Source organism: Cyanistes caeruleus, chromosome 8, assembly GCF_971803275.1.
Source record: "Cyanistes caeruleus chromosome 8, bCyaCae1.hap1.1, whole genome shotgun sequence".
NCBI classification, from domain to species: Eukaryota; Metazoa; Chordata; class Aves; order Passeriformes; family Paridae; genus Cyanistes; species Cyanistes caeruleus.
In genome coordinates, this window is record NC_141708.1 from 7,514,584 (window position 1) to 7,540,687 (window position 26,104).

Below are 26,104 nucleotides of genomic sequence, written 5' to 3' on the forward strand. Positions count from 1 at the left end.
CATATTTTACAAGCCTTCCATTCAGCAGAGTAGCCACTGCTTTGCAGATGAAATTTGCTCTATGACCATGAGGCAATGCCAAACTGGTTGACAGCACATCTTTAGTAAACTGGCCAGTTTCCATGAGCAGATTCTAAAGCATTATTGTCTGTCTCATCTGGAGTCCAATGAGCTAAGTGATAAATCAAGGCTTTTGTACAGCTGCAAGGGCTCCTTGTGATATTCCTAAGTCTACAAGCTTGTTATCCCATATTACCATCAGAGTGCTGTCACAACATTTTCGTTTGTGGGCCTAATCCAGAAGTAGCGGTCTATGGAAATGGATAATGAGCCTGATCAATTTCTTTTTCCACATGCTACCATTCTGTTGATGCTATTTTGGTGGGCTTATATCGAAGCTGCAAAATTCTGCCACCATCATCTCACAGCCAATAGACTAATTTTGCAACAGGCACCTTACATTTATGACAGCACCTCTTTCCAGAAATCATTTTGATGAATTTTTTGCTACCCCGTTCTTCAGTAACTACACTAACAGCCTTTCCTATCCACTTCAAACTCTGACTAAAAGACGGGAAATTATACAGAGCAGACTTCGTAGTTTGCTAATTAAGCTGACAATCTTAGTCGTGAAAGGTTGTCAAAGAAGGACACTGAACCAAGCAGCTTGTGCTAAAATACCTAGTGCTCCACATTTATTAGGGATCATTTATTAGGAATGAAGATGGTCTGCTCCTTAGCAACTATTCCTTGCTCAGGAGCTGAAAACCACGGTTTGCAAATTAGCACCTAATAAAGAACGATGTGTCAGGAGAAGAAGGACCCCTGAAGATCACAAAGGAAACTAACCATTAGTGCCTGGAATGTGAAATCCCTCTGACAGACTTGTAACTGTGGCTACTGATGAATTTGTGTCTGCATTCCTTTTATTAGTAGTGACTAGCTACAAATGCCAGTGATTAGAGCTGGCTGTGCTCACTCTGAACAGGAAAGACTTGAGTCACAGTCAATCCAACTCACACCTTAATTTGTCTGGAGATCAAGATTGATTTGCATCAGGTTCAAGCCAGAGAGCAAGATACTTTTACTAATGAAAGCGCAAAGAAAGGATTTTGAACTCAAGTACAGCCAGGTGTCTGTGGACAGCTGAAAAGTGTAAGGTGGCTAAATTTATAAAGCTGAAATACTATTATAAGCTTGACAAAACTCAAATAAAAAGCAAGAGATGCAGCAGCTGATGAACAGCAACATAAAGTATAAAACTTTTTGGCATTAGGCAATATTAAAAAGAAGAAACTATAAACTTGCATGAATCTATGTGATCTGATTGCTTGTACTTAAAAAGATCAGAACCAAATCATCACAAGCCAGTGGACCTCACGGTTACAGAAGCTCATATTCCTTTAATGAGATGACTCCATGACAAAGAAAACCATTTCTATGATGATCAATGATCAGAAGGGCATGACTAATGAGACTGGCCTGGTCCTGTTTGAAAGGCAAAAAGCCAAACAGTACCCTTGATGGGATTCCATGGTTTCTGCCTGTCTACTGTACACCACATATCCATGAAATCCAAGTTAATGACGACTCCTTGACTATTCAAATGTCATTAATTAGGGGATAACAGTATTAAGAAATACACAGTAGGCAGTACAACCCTGAAGAATATTTGTTTTACCCTGAAATAGATTCTTTTGCTGCAGTTCAGCTCTGCCTTCTGCAACATTTTTAGTTCAAAAACCTGGCAAACAAGTCTGTGTCAAAAGCAAGCAGCTACTACTCTACTAAACCTAGAGAAGGAAAAGTACTGATGACATACTCAGACTTGTGAGGACTCACCATGCTACAGTTACTGTTTGCTGAAATGCACTTCTTGTCGTCGCACCACTGGCAGCCGTTGGTGTTGGCGGTGCAGCTGGCGCAATCCGCGTAGCGGTAACATCTGTCGTCGGCAGCAGCTGCCACACAAATCAAACACAAACGTCCCACAGAAGGAGAATTATGACACATTTTAAACACTTTCTCAGAGCTTTTTCTGTTGCATCCTTCATTTGAACTCTAGCCATTCATAAGGGTTTAAGTTACTGTAGGAAATTAATTCTATTCGGTTAATAGGATTTACTCTGTTAAAAATTACTTTATTTTTTTTATAGTTGAAGGTTCATAATTCTCATATCAACTAAAGGAATATTCACTGATTTACAGCAATGCAAAAATTAAGAATATGAAGATCTTCTTTCAATTATTTTTTCTTCACTCCTTTAACATGGAAGAAAGGTTCTCTTCAAATGTAGGATTCTATAAATATTAGATGGCTATGCAAAAAGATAAGATAAAAGTAGTAAATGAAGCAATCTAAGATATTAGCAACATGTGTACATTTTAAATCTTTTTAAATTAATTTATGAACCTAAGAATGACTGGTAAGTTAACACTCTGTCCTTTATCTACAAAAAGTATCTGAAAAAGAGTCAATGTAATATTCTTAACAATGCAACTTGGACTAAAATTTAGGTTATGTAAATCATTTAGGACACAAATTATTACTTCTGTTGAATGTGGCAAAGGTTTTAAAAGTCACCTTGCTGTAAAATAGGAGAATTTGTACCATCTCTTACACTGATTACTGTGTTTAATCCTGTTTGGTTTGGCTCCTTTAGTTTCAGGTTCATGCAAGCTTAAAAGATTCTCTCGCCAGGGAAGTCTTGTCATCCAAGAATCGATCTCTTGAAAACCACTAAAATTTCTGTGTATCCTTTAGTATTGACCATCAGCTGTTTCTCAGATGGTACTCTCAACCAGGTAACAACTGAGTCAAATAATGTAAAAGAATATATGAAAAATTGACTTTTGGCAAAAAATTAACACCTGAAACTGGACAAATTTGATAGCAGTGAAACAGTGCTGGTCACATAACTTCTTCTGGAACTGGAATTATATAGAGCTCATCTCTTCCAAGCTGAGTTGTGCTTTATTTCCACTGCAGCACCTGTACTTTAGAAACTGCTCTTTTTTATTTCCCTTCAGACTTTCTGTGCTTTGTTCTGTTTGGCTTTTATAAACACCTGTTGCTATGATCAGTTTTTTATAAGATCCACTTCTATCTGTATTACATTTGAATTTAATGCCATAAGATTTTTTTTGTTTTCTATATAGATGAAACTTTCCAAATTGTAGATCTCTAGAAGCTCTGCAATGGTTCAAAAGCCATTTTCCAGAAAACTGTACCTGGATAATGTTTTTGTTATATCATGTGCCTTTTTTTTCTGAGTTTGTGATTTTATAGCCAGTCTAGAAACAAGTAAAAGCTTTCAGAAAAATAAAATGTCTTGAAGTGTTGATTAATAGCAGTACTAGTAACTTTTCAATGAACATTAAACACAGACTGGCAGTTTAATTGTATGGCAGTTTGTACACACAGCACACAGACAAAGTTTTGGAAGCAATTTTACACTGTGCTGAAAGGAAAGATGCATAGAAAAAATAGTAGGTGCATGTAGCAGGGATAAATATTCTGTTCATGTGACATATAAGAACAACACTTTCACAAACAATTTATTTGTGACAAGCCAAAATGCTTAGGAATAGGTTGGAACAGTTATTCATAACAGTAAATTGCTGTTTCATACAATACAGCCTTCACAATGCCACAGAGAAATTCATATGACAAACTTGAACCCATCTGACATACTGCAAAGGGCTTGTTTGCCTCAGGTTTTTTCCCAGCTGTGCCTGTGCTATATTCTTCTGTACAAATGTTCCTTTTTCACAAGCAATCTGCTTGAAGCAGTGATGCTTTCCTCTTTTATTGGTACACAGAGGTATGGGAGTGCCATATGCCCATAACACCAGGTATCACTTGCAGCGTCCATCTGTGCTCTGACTGCTGCTCTGCTCTCCCTTAGCACCTTAAACTTGTGCCCTTTTGCATCTACTTCCCTGCATGTAAAATACAAAAGGATTCCACAACTGAATGATTTTTTAAAAATAGTCAATATATCTCTTGGGCTGGGTATTCTCAGGGGGGAACACTCTTAACATTCCAGACACTATTTCCATGTGATTACGTCTTTGGGGGTTGCCCGCCCCCATCTCCTACATTGCATTACAAACCTGACTCTAATTCACTTACCTGTTTTCTTGGGACATTTTGCTCTAAGGATATTATTAACATGTCCAGATTCCCAAGATTCACAATGTTTCTTGTTCCACAGGCACCTTATTCCTGGACGAGCATTTTTGCACAGCTCTTCATCTCTGAATGCTTCACAGTTCGGAGGTTTGTACACAAGGATGTCGTTCAATAGAACACTTGAAAAACCCCCAAATATGTACATGGATCTATTGGGAAAAAGCAAGGAAAGTCAACAGTTATTGTAGGCACATTTTCTTATATTCTTCTGGTATACAATTAAAAACCCACATACTATTATTAAAAAAAATATTATTCTTTCTCTAATAAACACTCTATCAGTGGTTTCTTTATTGATTACTTTTTCAATTTATTTCTCCATGGATGTTGACAGTAACAGAAAAAATTGCTGAAAGCTCCCTGTGCTGTTTGTCATATGGAGTGGCATATCCCAATTGTCTGAAAAAAACCCAAAGAGCTTTGGAAGAATGCACTCATTTTTGAAGTTAAATATTGAGAACAGAGCATGAAATATTTGCCTTCAGAAAACAAGAACATTCTTTTCAAGACAGTAGCAATTGTAGCAACAATTGGCAAGACAGATATTTCTTTTTGGTAACATTTCTGGTGCAGTAGCTGCTGACACAGGAACCAAAAGACTAAACCTGAGTCCTCACCCTTCTCATTAAAACTAAGAACAGTCTCAGATAATAATAGCAATAGAAAGTAGTCTCATAGTAATCTCTATATCTGTTGTATGATGTACTCTTAAAACAGAATTAATCACAGAGTTACCAATAGCAGAAATCTGGAGAGTGTCACGGTTTTGGTACCAAAAACTTTACCAAAAATACCACTAGGTTCTTTAAAAATAAAAAAAAAATTAATAATATAAAAAAAAAAGCATTTTGAATGAAATTCATAGAAAGTGACAGTTCTCAAAGTCTCAGATATGGCTTAGATGGCATAAAATACACAAATCATAATGAAAAAATATCAGTTGCTGAATTCATTAACTCCAAGCAATTTTGTCTTAATAAATAAATCTGTTCATTGATTAATGTCAAGTGCTCTGTGTACATACTTACAATTTAGTTCTATTTTTGTTAAAAGCAGTCACACTCATATTTGTAGCATTATTCATTACCTCATTTCTGACCTATACAGCATCCTTATATGGAGGACCCCTAAGTTGCCCACAAATACTTAAGTCCTGGCTTTATTAGTGTGATGAATAATCTAGAAGAGGTAAAATTATCTATAGTACTGCAATTTTAGATTCAACTAGGCCAGTTGGCAACCAGCAAAACAAAAGCTGAGACAAATAAAATAATAAACATTTCTTTAAACCTGACTACTGTTTTCTACAACTTTTCCAACTTAATATCATCTAGTTGCTGGCAGGCTTTTCCTCCTTCAGGTGTTAAAGATAATAACTGTATCAGTATCATCAAAATCTTGCCTTTCTCTCAGAAAATTTTAGTTACATGGTTATCTTATGATTGTAGAAGAATGAAGAATTACAGCATACTGCAGAGAGAAATGATTTCTCCCATCACACCTAAGTAAGGGTTATCCTTGGTACCAAATATCAAATTCAGTGTAGTCCTCAACAGTGGGAAAACACCTCAGTACACTGGAATGTTCACCTAAATGTCACTGAACAGCTCCCACAGCCTGGCAGACTGGGGATTAGCTGTACTCATTACCTGATGAGCACTACTTTCCATTTTAATAAGTTACATCAGTTCTGTTATCATACTTAAGTGTGATTTCTGCTACAGTTTTTTTCCTTCAGAAAAATGGCAAGGAAAGTTTAAGAGATACTTCATTTACCCATTACTGACAACAGCAGTGTGACCAAATCTGTTGACATCTCGATGCAGATTAGGTTTTGGTAAAACCTTCCATTCATCACAAGCTGAAAGACAAAACACCAAACATATATCAAATAATTTGAAGTTTTCAGCAAAATACAGGTGAAGTATATTTTAAGTACTCAAGGATTAATCAGCAGGCTACTCCTTTTAGATGCATTTGTGCATAGATGCTAAAAGAACTTGTCAGCAACACTGATCTATCCTAACACTTATCAAGACCACAGGACATGCATAGAAGAGCCACTTTATTGTACGTGCAGTTGTCTGCCTTCACAGCCAGTTTCAGCACCCACAACAGCAAGCCCTGCCATCGTTGTGATCAAGGGACCAGTAATATTGCCCTCATGTTTACATGCTCTCAAATTAGCTAAAGGTTTTCAATTTATAAGTATTTCATGGAATATCTATGGCAGTGAACATAGTTCTTTCTTAAGTGTTTTAAAATAAACTATTATTCTTTCAGCTATGCAACCCACCTCATTATTGCCTTACTTTTGGTATCTTGATTTAAGTATGCTTCTAATTACTTTCCACATACTTGAGAGGAATGATGTATCAGGATCTCCATGTCAAATTAATTATTCAAGTACATATCTTTTAGAACTGCTGTACACAAAAGTGGTTTTGTTGTGGTTTATTTTTTCTTTCTTCACTAGGGTTTTAGTTCTTGAGAACAATTAGTCCTTTCTTCATTATTTCCTACTTAAACACCATGGACTTCATATACTCAAATCCCACAGTAAAAGAAATAGGGAGCAGATTGAAACTACAGATAGGAACTTCAAGGAAATCCCTATAAAGTGGAGTAGGGAAAGAGCAAGTAAAACATTCCTAGAATTTATTGTCATTATGGGTTTTGGAGTCAGGTAGGGAAAACTTTCAGGACAACTGTAACCCTAATATGAGAGTTTTCTCATTAAAAAAACAAAAATCTGCTATACACACAAAGGATAAGGATTATATCCAAAGCTGAAAAGGAGTGGAAGGGAAAGAAGGCTCTCCAATTTACTCCAAATAAAAGCATTGCTTTATTTACATATATAGAAACTTCATTTTAAGCCAGAGGCAAAGCTATCAACTTGGACACAAAGACAAAAAAAACAAATAATTTTTTTTTAAAAATGTATTTGCTCAGTAAACTTCATAATACAGAGAAGTGGAGAGTACTGCCTGTAGAAGCTGCAGAGTCAGAGTTACTAATGCAAGCAGAAGTGTCCTAAAAAGATCAACAATTAGAAAAGGTTGCTGGCAGACATCAAGACTGTCGAGAACACATCTGAAACCTGTTTCCAGAGTCTTAATGCAAGAGAGGTTTTACATAATAATGCTGAGTTCATTTACCTGCAAGATTCCAATGACAGTGGCAATGTCACATCTAAAGAAGGTATATGATGTACTTAAAATATGGAATGATTTATGCAAGTTACAAATATGGTTAATAAATAAATGAATATCACAATCAGACCACATATTTTAAAAAAAAAAAAAAAAAAACAAAAAATCATCTTCTCTCCTATAAAAGACTTAAGAGATCACAATTGCCTCAAACACTTTTAGGATCACAGAAGGACTTTGTCCTGAAGATAAGTACAGAATGGGACTGGCTCTGGGCCTGGCAAAGTCAGGGTAGTACATCCTGGGAAATGCATCCAGACAAAAATTTCTACTGTGGCAAACAAAGATCTGTCTCTCTCTCAGTCTTGTTACTCCCCCCTGTATCCCCCCTGCTTTTCCCCATCTCTCTCTCCTTCACATTTACTGTTAAATAAAATCTGTGCTACTGGCTTGGGCATATGGCTTTTTTGCACCTTAATTTGGGTAGAGGCATTTCTCAATAGTCAGATCATAAACTCACTCCTCAGCTTAAAAACCAGAAATGGATATTAGGAAATCCAGGAGGAACAAACTGTCCTCCAGGCTGGTCTCATTCCCACTGTCAGAACAGTTCAACTCTGCCAGTGCTGCTGTTTTGGCACTTCTAATGCAGAAAATTATTCACAGCAGAAAATTATTGACAGCAGCACTTTGTGCAGTCAGCATCCTGTTAGCAAAGCCCGCTGGAACACCTCAGTGCACGGTCACATGAGGATGGACTCAGCACACAGGAGAGGATAGGACGGCACAGCTAAGACAGCAACACCGCTAAATCAGCTTGGGCTTCCACCCAAGCACAGCCTGAGCCCATAAAGACAGCCCCTGTGAGACCATGGATCTGATAAATAAATCATTGACACCTCTTTAGAAACTGGAAACAGAAACTAAAAGCATATTATTACCAGAGTAACACAGATGGTTCAAACAGAAATAATTTTGACATCAGGTGGTGGACTCACAATGGAATTAGCAGTGTGAAGTACAGCAAGTTTAATTCACTGTCTTATGGGAGCAACACATCCAAAAATACTTACTTCTTTCTCAACTTCTATGTTCTGTCACTATCATCATTAATATTATATTATCATAACACAATGGAATTATTAATACACTGAATCTCTCACAATTGTTTTTTTCTTATCTGCTCTGCTTAAATAGAGTGGTGAAAGTATGTACCTGCCAGAGAGATACTCCTGAAACAGTTTCAACCAAAGAGATCACAGCACTAGGACACCAACTACCTACTTAGAAGTTTCTGATGAAGTTGGGAGTAGTATTAAATACAGAAGTTGTGTATTACCCATATCCATCCATAACACTGGCATTTGATGCCTCCAGGTGGTTTGACTTATGAAAGTAACTCAGACCGAGAGCAATATTATTTATTAGAAATAAGGGATCAACAGTCCAAGCACTAATTCAAAATCTAATTCAAGAAAATACTTCCTTTAAAACTTCCATTTTAAAACCTATAAAAATCAAGCATTTTAACAATTGACCAACAAAATCTTACTATTATACTTCAAAATCTAGTTCTTGCTGCTGCTAAGTCACTGCACATAACAGACACAGCATGTGTGAGCTTGAGTGCCTTTGATGATAAAGGAAACAATTTAGGAAGCCCACACTAAATTTCCGTCTGATTTTAAAACTCACACTAAATTTTCACCTGATCCTGGGAAATGTTGACATTAATTTTCTTATTTTTACAAACATATACATTATGAACATAAATATATAGTCTTTCCTGTACTTAGAAATTTATTTTAGAAAAAGTGGAATTTAACAGCAAAGGAAGACTATAAAACCATAATAAAGGCTGGTTTTCAGATGAGGAACCCCTGAGGGCTGGAGATATAATAATTCCTTTCTTACTGATGGTATTTTTCAAACTGGCAGGTCTTTTCAATAGAGTACAAGAAAAGAGAGGGAGGGAAGTTTATTACAAATAGCCTCCCCTCTTATCTGCTCCTAGTCTTCTCAATGACTACTGAACAGAGCACTATGCAAGAATAATACTTTTGCTCAGCTTTCAATTCCTGATGTGAGTTTCTCAGTACAGTTGATTAATACAAAATACAGATAGCTAGCCAACTGATTCCTGCTGTTTTTCAGTAAAGAATCAAATAGAATTCATCCCTGCCAATCATCTTCAAACTTCTGCTGAACACATCTAAGAACCCAAATTTCCAGACTTCACTGTACCACTACAAGAAAAAAATGACAAAAGGTAAATGTAATATGATTTACAATATGATTTATCAATATTACAGAATGCTACGTGTTGTGTGTATTATACTAAGTCTAATAATGATGATAAACTCTGTGCAGCAAAGAATAAAATATTTTCCTCCATAAAATGTTATGCCCTCAAGGCATTATACCAATAGCAAGTGGAAGATATAGTATTAGTTGTATCTGTTCTATCTGTAACCAGGTAGAGCACATAGCACATGGAAGCACATTCTGCTTTTAATAGAACCAGCTACGAAACAGATGAACAAACAATACTATTCATTCCAAACTGATTAGCAGAATTTTTAGCCACTGAAAAGTACAAGGAGAAATAAAGGGTTTTTTTTCTTTCTATTACTAAGGCTTCTACTTTAAGAAGAAGCTGTACCACATTATACATTCACAGAAAAAGTTTCATCCTCCTCCCTGGAGTAGATTAAATGGTTTCCAGATAATACAGGAGTGGCTCTGACAGTGAATCGCCAGTCACACACATTTTTGTGATGAAACACCACAGAAATGCACTGGATTTGAAGCAATTCAGCTGATGCTGGCAGAGAAAATCCCCACTTGAACTTTGCACAGGGTATTGCTCTCCAGAGGCCTCACTCCAACAGGTCAGGCCTCCACACATCTCATCTACAACCTACTGGCAATACTGCATTACTGTTATCAGAGAAGATGACCTGGGCACTTCATAGGGAAGTTCTCAATGCTGCAACAGTATTCATACACTACTGGAAGGTTTCCCAGTATGATTCCATTGGAAAAAAAAAAACAAACCCAAAACAGAAACAACCAAATAATTTCTAACCAACTTTGTCATGTCAGTATGTCAGTAAAATACCTGAACATAGATTTTGATTTAGAAAATTTAACTAAGATTAGGCTCCCAAAATGTGACTTAATGGGGGAAAAAAAAAACCTAGAAAAAAATAGTATTGTTAAAAATAGGAAGCAAAAGTTGTTTGGACAGTCTTTAAAAAAGAGGCAACAGATATTCCATATGTCACCTCTAGGATCACATTTGTATTTTGGCAGTGGCAGCCTGATTTAGTGACAACCTCTTACTGCATTCAGAGCTTTGTTTTAAGAGAAGCTATATGAAACCACCTACTTTTTGCTTACATTTATCAAATCATTTCTAAATCTCAAACTATTTCAATAGATTTGAAATGCCAATGTATTTATTCTGCTCAATCACACTCTGCAACACTGCAGTGCAGCCTTATGTGCTACACAGGATCCAATGCCAGCTTATGCTTCTATTTTCTCTTTACATATTTCTAATAATGACTAAGTTCCTTTTTCTTTGATAAAAGAAGCAATGCTGGTTCACAACATATGGACACCATTATACCTCTGTCTGGTTCTCATTTATAACTCTGGACAACTAAACACTGAACATAAACTAAAACATCATGAAAGTTATGAACTAGCAGAAAACTTATTTTCTGAGTCTTTCTACACTGCATAAATATTTTTCTTTAATCAGATAATAAAAATCTCCTTACTCTCAGGAAAAAACAATGGCAAGTATGTTCAAAACAGCATGAATCGAATTTCAACTATAGAACTAACATCTACAACAGAGTCTATACACATAACAGTGACTCCCCAAGCAATATAAAGAAATCAACAACCTTACGCTTTGCTATTAAAGGGAGCAATTAGTGTATTATATTATTATGGCTTTGCTCTTCTAATAGCACAGCAATAAGGAGGTAATTGCTGTTACAGACTGCACCAAAACTGCATTTATAACTTAAGTGCTCAGGAACGCATAAAACTTAATCTTTCACAGGCACTGCTTTACATTTTCTTTGTGATGGCACATTGATAATATATTTGTAACTCCAGAAACAGGGAGAACTGCAAAAATAGATGTGTTCATATTAGAAAAAAAATTTACAGATATTTAAACTACTTCATTTTGTTAATGGCAAAGACTAGAGATGAAACAATTTACTTTACAAGCAAACAATTTATGAATAAACAATTCATTTTATTACAAAACACAAGCAATATGTTTGATTACAAATGGAACTAAAGTCAATCTCATGAGATAATTTTGAATTTTTTTTCCAAAAAGGAGAATGTTTTTAAGCTTGCTTTGAATACCCTGGAAGAAACTTAATGCTTCATATGCAATATTGTCTTTCATAAGCAGTTGAATTTGCATACTATTTAATCCATAATAATAAACTGAAATACAGATAGTAACAAAAGAAATATTGTGGAGTATATTATCAGTGTAAACATACGGGTTATTGCACTTCTCCCACAGATCCAAACAATGCAGAACTCCCACCACCACTAGGAAAAAGCACAGAAACAGCTGCCATGTTCCCAGGATTTCAGGTTTGGGCTTTTATAACGATTCCCTGTCAATAATTCTCTGTACGTATCAAGGGTATCCAGACACCTTAGCAACTGTCAAATGTGGAGCAAAAGGACAGAGATTGAATACTTCATAAACTCAAACTTAAGGAACTTGGGTATGCAGAGATATATTTACTAACTGCACCATTTAGCCAGAAACTAAAACAAATATCCTTACTCTTTAAAAAATAAAATTTTTATTTAATTGTATTTTAATATTGGTCTCAGTAGTTAGAATCTGTTTTAAACTCTGATTCTGTGTGTCCAATTAATCTCTTTTTATCTGCAAATTTTGCATGTGAATACTCAAAAAATATAATCTAAACTACTTTACTAAGACCTGATTGGAACAGAAGTGTTTTAAGCATACAGAGGTCCTTGTAAAGAAAAGCCATAACCAACATAATTTAGAAAACTGCAGGTCAACCACAGCATTCAAGACTGTCCCCATTGCCAAGGTTCCTCTTTCAGATGGATGAAGCAATAACAGCACAGCTGGAAAATATCTGATGTCTACAAGAATGACCCTCTATGGATCTTTAAGGGGATTCCAGAGCAACCCAGGGGCAACCTGGTGGTAAAATATCAAAGCAGAACAGAAATATACCAAGGTCAGATTTCTAAAGGTCTTTCTTGTAATGCAGGAGTCTTCTCTTGATATATTTACTGCTATATAAGCAAATACATCAAGCAATATAAAATTATGAGAATTACGGCACCATAGCAGTTTTTATAACTTCTCCCCATCCCTGTGTCTTCACCCTTAACAAATATGTGGTAGGCATTTCAAATTACTGAATTGAGCTTTTGGCTCATGGCACATTTAAATGTCTAATACTTGTTATAGACTAAGCACAGAATTTAGACAGCAGTGATTCAGAAAAGCAGGGGGTGCAGAAAAGGTACCTCTGTCATAAACTTGGTAAAATGAATTGCTCTCTGGAGATACTTTTCTCTATGCCTGGACTAGAGGAGTGTGGATTACCAATCAGAAACCAACCTTTTCAAAAGCTAAGCTTAACTGAGATGAAGCCACACGAACAGTTATTCCACATTAATATGAAAAACAGTGTTTTCATGGGTAATAAAAAGCTGAAGCAATCTATCCAGAGGATTATGTCACATATAATAAGAGAGATAATCAAAAGTACTCTCTAGCCCAACTTGAACATAAATAGCATAGGCTCTATCTCCAGGATTCAGCTGGTTTCCAGACAGCACCCATTTTTTACAAGACAAGGCATAACACTCCATCACTTGCAAGGTATCTAGGAAATGTGATTCTGATAGCATCGTATATTTTTTCTTCCAAGTATTGTTCAAAAACTCATGATACAAAATAAATAAGATTCTGAAATATACCTATTGCATAATTATTTAAGTTTTCGTAAAATATCTCAAGTTTTCTGAAAAATGTCTTTATCTAATATGTGCTGTGAAATTTGTTTCTAAGTTGGTGAAATGAATATTACAGAAGATTAAGTCTGAATCAAATCAATCTTCATATATTCCATTTTTTAAGATTAATTATTACATTGAAAGACTAATTACTACATCTGCTTCTTTTGTACTTTGTCAGTTTCATAACACATGGAGAATGTGACTTGCAAGAGAATACAAATACCAAATTAAATATTATAACCAACTAGACAAACCAAAATATTGTTCTACTTAAGGAAAAAAAAAGTATAAAACATTTTCATGAAGGATGATAAAAAACTGTGTGTGAAAGGTGTGTGAAAGTCAGAAAGTTACATTAATTCAGATTTTAAGACTCATACTATTGATCTCTAAGTGTATCTTCTACTAATAAATGCAGACTAATAAATAACATTATGCTCCAAAATGAGGAAGGAGCTCTGTTTCATTAAAAATTAAATCCACATGTAAACTGACATGAGAACAAAATCAAAAGCTCACACCATCACATGCCTATAAGCAGTTATGGAATATGCAAAACAGGGATAAAATAAAAAATTCAAATGTTTTGCTAAGGTATTATGCACACAACCCTTAAAACTGGCAGGAAATAATTCCTATATGTTCCATGTACTGAGATCAGTCATTATTTTTGTATTAAAGCAAAGACATTGTATTGATATCTACAGTGACTGCCATAAAGAGCCATTCCTAAAAGAAGGAACATGTCTCAGCCTCTTCTACCACTGTAGGCAGCTGATAAACGCTTGCCAAAAGTAGATCCAGGCAATATCCACAGGCTGTTCTCACCAGGAGCATGCGTGAGTCCAGGCTGCTCTGACAGATTGCCCATTTTTTGGCTCCCAGGACAAGTGACTGTGCTTTTTGGCCCCTATGTGAGCTGTATGATTATATTTAAAGCCCAAATATGAGTTACATGTTTTTATTTAAAGCCTATGCATAAAATATGGATATGGACATCAGGGAAGGGAATAACTATTTATGGTAAGAACAGCACTGGCACAAGATAGGAAAAAGATTATGGACTCATTAAATAATCTATTTATAGCCTCCACAATCCTATAGGAAGACTTTTCCATAAGTGTAGCTCAAAGGGTTGGAAGCACTCAGCAGAATGAAAGCTGACACCCACCCACCCTAACCCTTGTGTTATCAAACAGTTTTCCTCCAAACTGTATTCTTATCATATATTTACAAACAATAATCTTTTCTGCTCTCAGCCACACTCTTTTGAAATTAAATGTACCACATCCTTTTATCATCTCCTAAAGGCTTCTCACGTTTCACTCAGCCTTAATACCACTTGCCATGTAGAGCCTTTTTTGAGTTTGTCTTCCTTGAAAGTGTGTTGCCAAAATACTACAAAAATATCCAGGGCCTTGTGAATGGCATGGATGCTGCTATGCCTAGCCCCGCAAACCAAAATCTTTCAGACAAAATGAAACAAAACTCTGTAAAATTTATAAATAACTTTAAGGTGATTGGGATTGAAACTTTAAAGAATCACATTAGCTGGACTTGAGAAAGGAAAATTGCTGTATTTAAAAGTAAAAATGAGAAAAAAAACAGTACGATACATACCTATATCATATGCAAGAAAATCAGCAGAAAAACACTTTGCACCATTGCTCAGGGAAGTATCATTATGAGTGTTTCCACCAAAAATGAGCATAGCTCCATTGATTAGGACAGCTGAATGAAGGTATCTTGCAAAGCCACTCTCTTTCAAAATAGTCCTAGAAAACATAAGAACAAATATATATTAACATGTGAAAAACTATATATGGGCATCAAGAAAATTTGTACATGAAATCAACACAAAACAAGAAAAATAAACTATAGCTATTACTCAGTAAATACAATGACATTTAATCAGATTGTTTCTAGGATTATCCATTTTCTCACTGTAAAAAAAAATATATTTATTTAAAATATCACACTTATAGTTAAAATAATACATTTTCCAGATAATATACACAAAATTCATTTTAATGTGTTTACATTCTTCAGAAATGATTACTGATATGGTAAATTTTACTCAAAACTGAATGAAAAGTCATACATAGTATTAATTCCTATTCTTATATATCCTTAGCCATGTTAGTTTTCGCTCAATAAACATAATAAAAAATTCTTTAGAAGGCTAAAATAATCTTTAGACCATTCTAAATATTGCAAAAGGAAAAAAATTTTTTTTTTTTCCTAATTAACTGAACACCAGACCTGGAAGAGAAATGGCAGAAGGCATTCCAGGTATGATAAAAACACTTGCACTGCTTCATAAACTTATTCAGACTGGTAAACTCAAACATAGTGAACTTCAGTGCTAAAAAAAAAACTGTCCAGGCACATTGAGGCTTTGGTCTCTCTTTATTCACTTTAGCCTCTGTGTGTGTGTGGTCTGCTTTGTGCCAGAGCAATGGCCCAGCCCCAACAGTAGCCAAGAGTATCAATGCCTCAGTTTGAAAGTGGCAGATGTGGGACCAGTAGAAAGAACAGAATACAAACTTGATTCAACCCCAGCAAATAAATCTTACCAAGGAAGAGAGTAACCATTTGTGGGTTTTGCCAGATGAATTAGTTAAGCAGACCAGCTGTAGACATGTTTGTGAAGAGCTGATTAGATCACCAGTACAAAATACCTTTTACATTCTCCTAACAACCTTTCATTGTCCGAGTAATCTAAGTTTATGAGTTTAGACTCTGATTTTCATTTACGTTACTACACACTGCTCAAATCTACAATTAAATTGTTTGTCATTTGTTTCCTGTAACAAACTGACTCAACAATCTTTCCTTATGATTGAATAATACTGTGTCTGTTAAATCACTCCCATAGCATTTGTTCAGTATTTTTGTATCATCATCATCATCATGTTTGAGGGAGAGAGTTTAAAGTACATCTCATTTTTCTAACACAATAGCATAAAGCAATCAACAAACTTGAAATATTTTAAGTGATAAAAGATTGCATGTTTAAAGAAGTTGAAAGGAAGGCATCAAACCTGAATTCCCATATTATTATTGAAATAAATTCCCCCCTAGCCCTGGAAAGTAACATCAAAAGAAATATCAAAGACTTAATGAAAATAAATGAGCTTTTTATTGCTTCAAAATGTGACAATTCCTTCAATTCACTTACATACCCTCACATGTGCTTCTGCTTTTGACCCCTTTTTTTTGGTCTTATTAAGCGACTTGCTTTTCTCTTGTGTATTTCTGATTAACCTACTTTGAAAACAGCACCACATAAGTGTGTTTTTCTAACCACAAATTGGCTGGATACAGGATACTTATGGTACCCCCAGATAAATGTAGTATTTGGGTTCAACTCATCAATTAGCAATACGGAAAATCAGAATTACATGGAAGTAGAACAAAACATTACTTTTAAGCTATTTTCAACTGGTAACGGAGGAATTCTGCTGCTGTGACTTGAAAGAATGATAATATCCTAAGAACATGTTGTCTTTGTCCAGTCGGACTGCAGATACCTTTCTGTCTTTTGCTTCTCCAGTTTTCTACAGCCCCTCTTGCCTAATTTACACTAATTGCTTTACACTAGGCTCTGCTTTGATGATCCTGCCTCACAGCTGTCTACAAATAGTTGTGTTGATCACTGAAGGCCTGAAGAGAAAAAAGTCTCCACAGGTTTTCTTTTTTGGCCTACTCACCTTCCTACTTGTGACCCAACTGTGTTTCCCCACTCCTGGTCCCTACCAGAGTGTGGGGTTTTTTTCCTTATAATCTTTGCTGATTGTGTGCTGAGTTTCATCCCTCCAAGTAACAGCAACTTTTCCACAAGATTCAGCAGAACTGGAAGTTTGTTAATTTGGCCATGATTTTCACTATTCATTAGCATCACTAATGAGGGAAATCTAGAGAGCTCTTCAACATATATCAGCCCCATGCAAATTCTGTGAGAGTCTCAGCAGGCTTTCCCCTGAATGCATTATTTATGCACATACTCGTGTATCTGCAAACACGCCAGTGCCGAGTGCTGCACGCAGCAGCACGACTCTGTAATGGTAACAGAAATACCCAGGAGCCAGCAGGTGCTTCCACTGCTTCAGGCCATTATCCAAGCCCAGCTCCACATTGTGCCCCAGCTGCAGCAGCAGGGCAGTAATGCAAAGCAATGCAGGCATTACCAATACTGTAATTCCCCATCGTGCTTTAGGGATACAGTTCACACTAGGAATTAAAATATTGCCCCCTCAAAGCCCAAGAAACATAAAGCTTGTTTAATTGATACTAAGAAATGAAAACCTACATGCAACTGACTTGAACAGGTAATCAGACTTGCATACCTCATCTTACCGAAGCCTACTAACCTCTGCCAAATCAGCCACAGAAACGGAATGAGTGCCAAAGACAAACAGTGAGGACCAGCAAATGGCATGGACATGGGCATGAGAGAGCCACCAAAATTCCAACTCCTCCTCATACCACACCTATCCAGTGCCACATTCAGTTTTTTACCTCACCAAGTCCTTTGAATGCTAATCATAAGGTGTAACAGATACATTAAACAAAGATTCAGATTTTATTACAACACGCCATTACTCCATGCTCTGAGCCCGTTTTCAGTCCCATAGTAAAATTCGCTCCCAGTGTAAACCTCACAAAACAAAGACTTGAGTTCTCTACAAGCTGCAGAGAATGCTACATTACTATAAAGTTGACCGAAGTATTCTGTATTCATTTTTATATGAATAATGCATTAAAATATTCCAGTAATTATTATTATTTTATTGTTGAACAGACCATCAAAGGAAAGAATATCACTTTGTTCCAAAAATAGAATAAGAAAGTATTAAAATTCCAGGAACTTATAAATACACTAAAAGGGAAAAAAAGAAAAATCTTGTATTAATGTTTCCAAATGCCATGAGTTAATGGTCTTAAGAACCTCAGTGAAATCAAACCCATGTTTCCAACATCTGAGAGAAAGTTTTGGGTGCTTAAAGTGAAGCCATTAATACTCTAAACAAATATTAAATCATAAGAATAAAACGTTCAAAGAAATAGTTCTTGATCTCGAATCTCAAAGGTAAGAAAACACATTCAAGGCCACTTTCTGTATATAACATATAAGTAGCCTTCATAAGTTACAATAAACTTGAGGAACAAGGAACTGATAGAAATAGAAACACCAAAAGAATTCATAACTAAGTACTCCTACATAATACAAGAGGTTTTCTCTCTTATTTCTGATAGTTTTCTGAAAAATAACCTTCCACGGTTCTTAGGGTTTTCTACTTCTTTGAGTAACAGCCCCTATAATGTACTCCAGCAGCGTGTTCACACCACGAGGAAACGGTTCACATGAGTTATTTCTGCACAGTGGTTGTGTCTGGAAGGGAAAACCTTCTCCTAGTTTGTAGAACATGCACAAGATTCCTCCCTGCTGTCCTTTCAGTGAATAGCTCCACTAATCCATTGACTCAAGTCTAGTCCCTCACCACAATTCTTACATTTTGTTGCAGAGAACATGTTGCTCTGAAATGTGAAAAGGATATAGAGGTACCTGCATGCCTTTGCTACAACCTTACTCTACACTTCTGTTTTCTTCAGTAACCTTTAACTTGGTTTCCTAAATCAGTAAATCCATAAATCCAACTTACCATGTCCGAGTATTAACTTCATATCTGTAAAGATCATCCACCAGTCCATATTTATTGCCAGGCAATGCTTTGTATCCACCATGGACATAAATAGATTTTGTCAGTTCATCATAGACACTGGTATGGCCATATCCACCTTGAACAATTGCTCCTTTTGTTTCTGGTACCAGCCAAGAGTTAGACCCTTGAAGAGACATTACAAGAAACATAATTTAAAGGCTTACTACTGCTAAATCACAGTTAAACTAGAAGTTTTAAGTCATAAAATAATTTCCATTATAATTCTAAACACAGCAATAACTATTGGGATTTGTTTTAAGCAGTTTTATACCAATGTATCAAAATACCTGCAATTAGATAATGATGTCAGACCATTATCTGCTACTCTTAATCAAATCACAAATACATCATTGTTACAGCTGCCAGGCAGTTTCTCAAGCTCTCCCACATGTGACTTCAGCACTCTCACTAAACAAACAAAAAAGAAGGCCCAAAGCTTTATGAAAATATGAAATCAGGTGTTATGATTAATTCTCACCAGAGCTGGCTGAGAATTCAGCGCTCCAGCTCCTTCAGATTCATTAGGAACACCTGTGCTCAGTCATGGGGAGTCTGGAGGAGCCTGGCAGGGACTGAACCGCACTGAGTCGTGAGAAGCACGGAACATAAGGTAGCTCTAAGTGTTCATGGATACAGGCAGACACTTTGGGAGTCACCGTAAAATTATTGAGCTGAAATCCATTTCCAATCACTGTTTCTTAGTTGTTTAACTGCAAATATACCCATTCAGTCGCAGAACAATCACAAAAGAATAATTTGATAGCAGCTCTTTAAATTGGCATTTAAATCCACATTTTACATCACATGATTAATAACTGCAAAGAGACACCAAATAAAACCAGCCACCATAGCAGTTACGACTGAAGAAGAGAATACAACTGGAAAATATTTTTCCATAGCAAAAAAAAAAAACAACTGTTTAGTGAGTTCTTGGTTCCTGTAGCCCCAAAATGTCTTTTTTCCCTTCCATCCATCTTCCCAGATGATAATGTAAGTCACAAAAAGAGCAAGCCAGAAGGTATTTCCTGCACAAAGCAGCCTATACAGAAGAGCCTGTGATAACTGGGAGTCAGAGCTACAGACAAGAAACCAAAGAAGTAATTCACTTCCAGCCTCTTGGAGATTGTCAGAAGAACAGAGTCTGGGCAAGGTCATTCAAAATGGAGCCAATTCTCAAGTCTTAATTTCAACTGCCTACCATTATAAAGTTAGTTATCCAAGGCTAGCACACACCACTCACCTTGCTTCCTCTGCAAGTTAGCTTAAATCCCATTCCAGCTTTTATTGGATATTATGCAGGTATCTTAGATTAACTCTTTTTCCTCCAGATTCTCATGAAGAGGCTCATGATTTTTAGTTATTACTTTTGCTGTCATACTTTCCTTAAATAGTTTCCAGGCACTGCCTCTATAAGTTACATTTTTTCAGTAACAAATTATAAAGTATAGATTCTGAGGAAGAATTATGATGATTTTTTTTGTGTGTATGAATGCTGGTATTTGTCTAATACACTAGTTATAGCTGACACAGAATATTTACACTACTTGTGTGTAGTGTAATATAAGCAGTATTTTATTTCAATCTCCACATTGGACATTATTAAGCTATGAAAAATGCTATTCTGAACACAAACATCAAATTTGTACTGATGTACTGTATATTACATACATATTACTTTGATAATGAATAGATTTACTTGATACAATTTCTGTAAGAGAGCTGGTGAGGAGTCAGCCTGCAGATACACCATTTTATTACCAACAGGATCTTCATTTATTTATTTAATGATCAGTCCCAGAGATTGGCATATACTTTTCAGGGAAAAAGAACTATTTCTCCACATAAATTGGAACAATGCTGTTGATAATATGCATAGTAGAATATTTTGCATTTCTATCTGACTGGTTCATGTGGCATTTATGAAGCATTGTGGTTTATGTAGCAATAGTTGTATTTGATGAGCCTGAGCTCTTTTCCAACCTAAACGAGTCTATGACTGTGTAGCATTTAGAACACTGGCACAGTGACATTGCATATTGCATCACTTTACATGACTTGGGTGGAAATATGGAAACCTGTTCTTTCTGGAACAAAAAAAAAAAAAAAATGTGCTATGAATAACTACTTAAATTCAAGAAAAGAAGTTCAGCAACATCTTTCTGAAATAAAAGTCAAAAACAGTGTTACAGTTTTTTCTCCTTCTTGACATTCTAAAATTTAGCTGAGATGCCTAAATTTCAAGTACTGAAATGTGTATGTACAGTTTAGATATCATTCATGCTTCAGCATCTTGAATATTGTATTATTCAGACAAAATACAACCCTGTCTATATTTAAAGACACTACTATGCATATGATCTGACTTTTTGAAGCAGTTTATTGATATGAATCTTCGCCTACCTTTTTTTTTTTTTTTACAAAAACTCGATTTTTATTGAAGGTGTTTACATGCCCCTCCTCACAGTTAGAGATCCCCCTCTTTCTATCATTATATCATAAGAATATAGAAATATATATAAGAATAAGAAGTACTTGACTGACCAAATTAGCCTTGGAAACTACATTCTACACAGCTAAAAAACTCAAATGCAGAAAGAGCTTCATGAACAAGCCAGAAATAATGAAATAGGAGTTTTTAAAATTTTTTTCCAGATTTAAATTTCTAGTCTAGTACACAGTGTAAAAATGAGGAAGATACATTGGTCTGATCTGTCCTTATAATACAACCTTCAGATAGATCAGGTAAAAAGAACAAAATGTCCAAGAAGAACCTTGGTGTGCCACCTTCATTTTATTACAGTGACAAACTTGAAAATTTTACAAGCAACTTGGAAGCTTATGCTAACTTTAACAAAAAAGAGTGGGCATGTTACATCATGGGGACATTCCTTTTTACAGCATTTCAAATAAATACTTTTAATCAAAAGCAATCTATAACCTACTCCTAGAGCCATAAAAAAAAAAAAAAAGTCTAAAATACAGTGATATTATGTTAATCCAAAGAAATCTCTGTCTTGTAAAAGAAATAAAATAAAATCACAGAAGACTTATTCAGAAGTTTCTTAATATATAAGGAGTCTTTATAAGCCTCAGCTAAAACAAAACACAATTATTATATTCACCTTGAGACTCACATTGAGATTCTTCAAAGGTTTATGAGGTATTGCTAACCTAAAGGGAAATAAATTTCCCTGGGGAGTAACCCAGAAAAGCTTTATGGTTCAAGTTAGTAAAATCATTCACATAATTCCAACATCAGGATTTACTGGCTCCTCAGAAGTTGTAAGTCTGGGCACAGCAAGAAAGGACAACAGGAACCTTTTCTTCCTGCAGCAACCACCACACCTTTGGAATATATTCACTTGCCTTTGCATGGTGAAAATCAGCCTGCAAACCCTGTCCAAGTATTCCAGAATTCATTTTACTCTGATAGAAATTACCTTCTCCCCTGATCTGACAATGCCAGAGACATTTTGAGATCGGGTACACCTTTGATTGGCATGTTTTATTAATAAGAACTACATACCTACATGAAAAGCTAGCAATTTTCACAGTTATTTTAAACCTCTTCAGGTGTATCTTAACCCAGACCCCATGCAAATCATGGTGTCAGGAACTAAAGAAGGCTTTAGCACCAGAATTCCATGTACCAAGTTGATCAAAGAACTGGATCCTAGGGGTTTAGTAAATGAACCCATGAACCAAAGGGTAAACTGCCTCTATGTCTCTTTCTTTCAGTGGGCATGTGGTAAATGCTTGGGAAATAGCCTACATTAGGACTAAAAGCCTTTACTGATAACATGTAGAAACAGTAACAGTACAATTTGAAATGTTAAAGTAATATGCTTTTAAAGCAAGCAGAAAAAGAAAAAATTGGGGTTTTATTTTTCTTTTTATAATGTCAGAAGCCCTTATTTTTATGAGGTTTCCTTTCATATTCAGGTGAGTTCACAGGAATAATTCCCACTTCCTATTTATTTTAAGTTTGGATCCTGAACTGCTAAAGTCCTCCCAAGAAACAGTCATTCTTAATCCAAACCATCAGCTGGAACTTTATGGTTAAAAATGTGTTCTTACAGCTGCAAAACTGTAGATAAGTGCCATGGCCAACACAGAATTCAGGAAAATTTACCACAAAATTCATATAACTTAGAGGGGAGGGAAAGGAGGGAGCTGCAGAGAGGTGAAATGAAACATGAGAATTGTCTGTGGCAGCAATGGTTTATCTACACTATGTTCTGCAAAGCGCTGTGAGCCCCAGGAATCCTTCATCAGATGAGGAGACTCGCTGAAGTCAATGGGTTTTACACAATAATGCCCTATGCTGCTACAAGTTTCCTTTGTATTTGATGCAAGTGAAGCACATTTTCTCTAATAAACTAAATGTCTCACTAGAACGTGACAAAAATATACTCTCAAAAAAGAGACATTAAAACTTGAGAATAATTGACACGTAACTGACAGAGAACTGCCTTCTCTTACTCCAAGCTTATCACCATGGTAGGGAAGGTTTGAGGTTTTTCCTTTATTTCTGTATGTTATATGTGCTTAACTACACTGTTTTATTAATCCTCCACAAACTTAGCTGTAACATTAAAAAAAAAAAATTAAAACAGGAACAGGCTGTCCATTTCAACCATAAGGCCATCAATAAAATCAGCCAGGCAGAAAATTTTACTCTACAAATCATGTTCCCTTCTTCCTTATTAAACTAACAATAATAGGTGAGAATAAAATTGGTACTTCTACTCCATATTAAATTAGCAGCATATAAAGAAGCAAATAATTTAAAGTTCCAAGAGAAGAAGCAAATAATTTAAAGTTTTCCAACAGACATTACAGTGAACAAGCATGAAGAAAGTGAGAACATATTGTTTCCTTCACAGAAAAAAAGAAACATTTTTGATAGGTCAAAAAAAAAACTTTATGGAAGTAAGTTTTTCCAAAAAATGGCCTTTAATGCTTAACAAATCTTAGAATACTGTGGTGAAACATCACTCTAAGACCAGAGTTTATAGTAGATTTTATGCAGTTAAATTGGAATTTTTCAGTGTGGATAAAGCACATTATGGTGCTCTTCCTCTTACTGCCACTCACTTTTATCCTTTTTCAACACTGTTATATAATTTTGACACTGCCATGAGAGATAATGCCAGAGAGCATAAGAACCATCTGAGTTTTGAAGGGATTTCCCCAATCTATAAATCTGTTTAAACAGTGTTTCTATAAATATGCATACATGGAAAAAAAGAAGCTAAATTGAACAATTAAAAACAATTATTACCCTTTAGCATGTAGTTATTACTTTGAAATTTTGTATTACACCTTCTAAAATTGCATAAATAACTGAGAGACTTAGATTAATTCTTTTATTCCTGTCGAGTTTAACAAAAGTAGAAGACCATAAATTTAATTAGTAGGCATATAAATATTCCTAAGAATTTATCAGGTGTAGATTTTCAATATTATTCCACTGAAATAGTATCTTATCTGTACCATGAACATTATAAAAAGATTTCTCTTGGTTTATTTAATTTTAGCATTTAAAATCACCCCTACAAACAGCTTGCAGTTCACAAGGGGAAACCCAGGCAGATATGGTAGGTTATTTACAGAAAATTCGACTCCATTTTCAATTATTACCTCTAACAGCAACATGTATATCTTTAAGACAGAAGGCTATATATAATGATGAACTAAGTTATTACATTTAAAAAGAATACAACAGAATGAAAATAATGCACCAACATTAAAGAATCTTTAAAATAACAAAATTATTGTTGGCTTTGCTCTTCTACTCAGTGGTAAAACCAGCAAGTCTGTGTTAAGAACTGTGTTTCATCACAATTACCACAGTAAGGAATTTCTGGTTTCAATTTTTATCCCCTTTAGGGTACCACAACCATGTACAGAAATGGAAAAAGTCACTGTGCTCCAAATTCACATGAAACACAATTACTTGACAAGAACTCTTATGTACATAATTTGAAGGAATAAAAGGTGAGGCTTTATTTATTTTGGAAAATACACATTTTTTTCTATCTGAATAAAGAAAAATCACTTTTTTTCACTTTAAATAAAACAGCACTTTTTGTATCAGTACATGATCAAAATGATTTGAAAGTGACTTACTGATGTAGTATTCTTGCACAATGCTTGTGTAACCATATATGGAAGAATATCCAAAAATTACAATCATAACCACATCTCTGCTGTCCAGCTCTACTATGTGTGCTGAATGACCTTCCACAGCATATTGCTGTCCATGGACAAGGACTGCAGGAATTCTGGTACTCCATGTTTGACTGGGTATGTTGAAAACCCACAGTTCATCAGTGACATTGCCATAATTTGTTTCAATTTTGCCTCCATACATATAGATGTCTTCCTGTAAAAATGGGAAGGGAGAGAGGAGAAAACAAATAATGGATTACAGAAAGATAATATTTGAACTGCATACTCCTCTGCTGAGCAATATTTCATAACTGAGCAATCTGACTTAAATCTTCACACTTAATCTTACATTAACCAGTTCAATATCAGACGCTAATCCCAGACAATGATACTTAAACTACACCAACAATGATAAGGAGTCTATTTCTCTGAAAAATAAACCTAGCCATGAAAATGACACCAAAATGAATCTCAAAGAGATTATTTCAACCAGAAAACCTTTAATTACATGGCTCCTATAATCCATACTGCAGCATTCTATTTTAAAAAAAGACAAACAGAAAGGATATTGTTTTCTTAAGAAAGAGTTCACAGAATTAAAATGTGATTTTCCACACACTCAGTCTATGGGGATTTCATTCAGCACGTGCATAAGAGATCACATTCTCTCCTATGAGCAAAGTAATTTAAGTTCTGAGAAAATCTAGTCACCAGAACCCAAAGAAAAGGGACAATGTGTATATAGAATAATCTGGGTTAGAAGGTGCCTGAAAGATCATCTTCCACCCCCACTACCA

General features: G+C 35.4%; 1 protein-coding gene across 5 annotated transcripts in view; it reads right to left on the reverse strand.

Annotated features, from left to right (window-relative positions):
* The window catches only part of ATRNL1 (attractin like 1), a 432,328-nt gene that overhangs the window by 340,174 nt on the left and 66,050 nt on the right, over positions 1–26,104 (reverse strand). For all 5 annotated transcript variants that reach the window (XM_086899053.1, XM_086899052.1, XM_086899057.1 and 2 more), the window contains 6 exons: positions 25,266–25,521; positions 19,074–19,257; positions 15,028–15,182; positions 5,972–6,056; positions 4,136–4,344; positions 1,843–1,961 (listed from right to left, as the gene is read on the reverse strand). In XM_086899053.1, the coding sequence (XP_086755179.1) occupies positions 1,843–1,961; positions 4,136–4,344; positions 5,972–6,056; positions 15,028–15,182; positions 19,074–19,257; positions 25,266–25,521 (1,008 nt within the window). The remainder of the gene's footprint in view (positions 1–1,842; positions 1,962–4,135; positions 4,345–5,971; positions 6,057–15,027; positions 15,183–19,073; positions 19,258–25,265; positions 25,522–26,104) is intronic.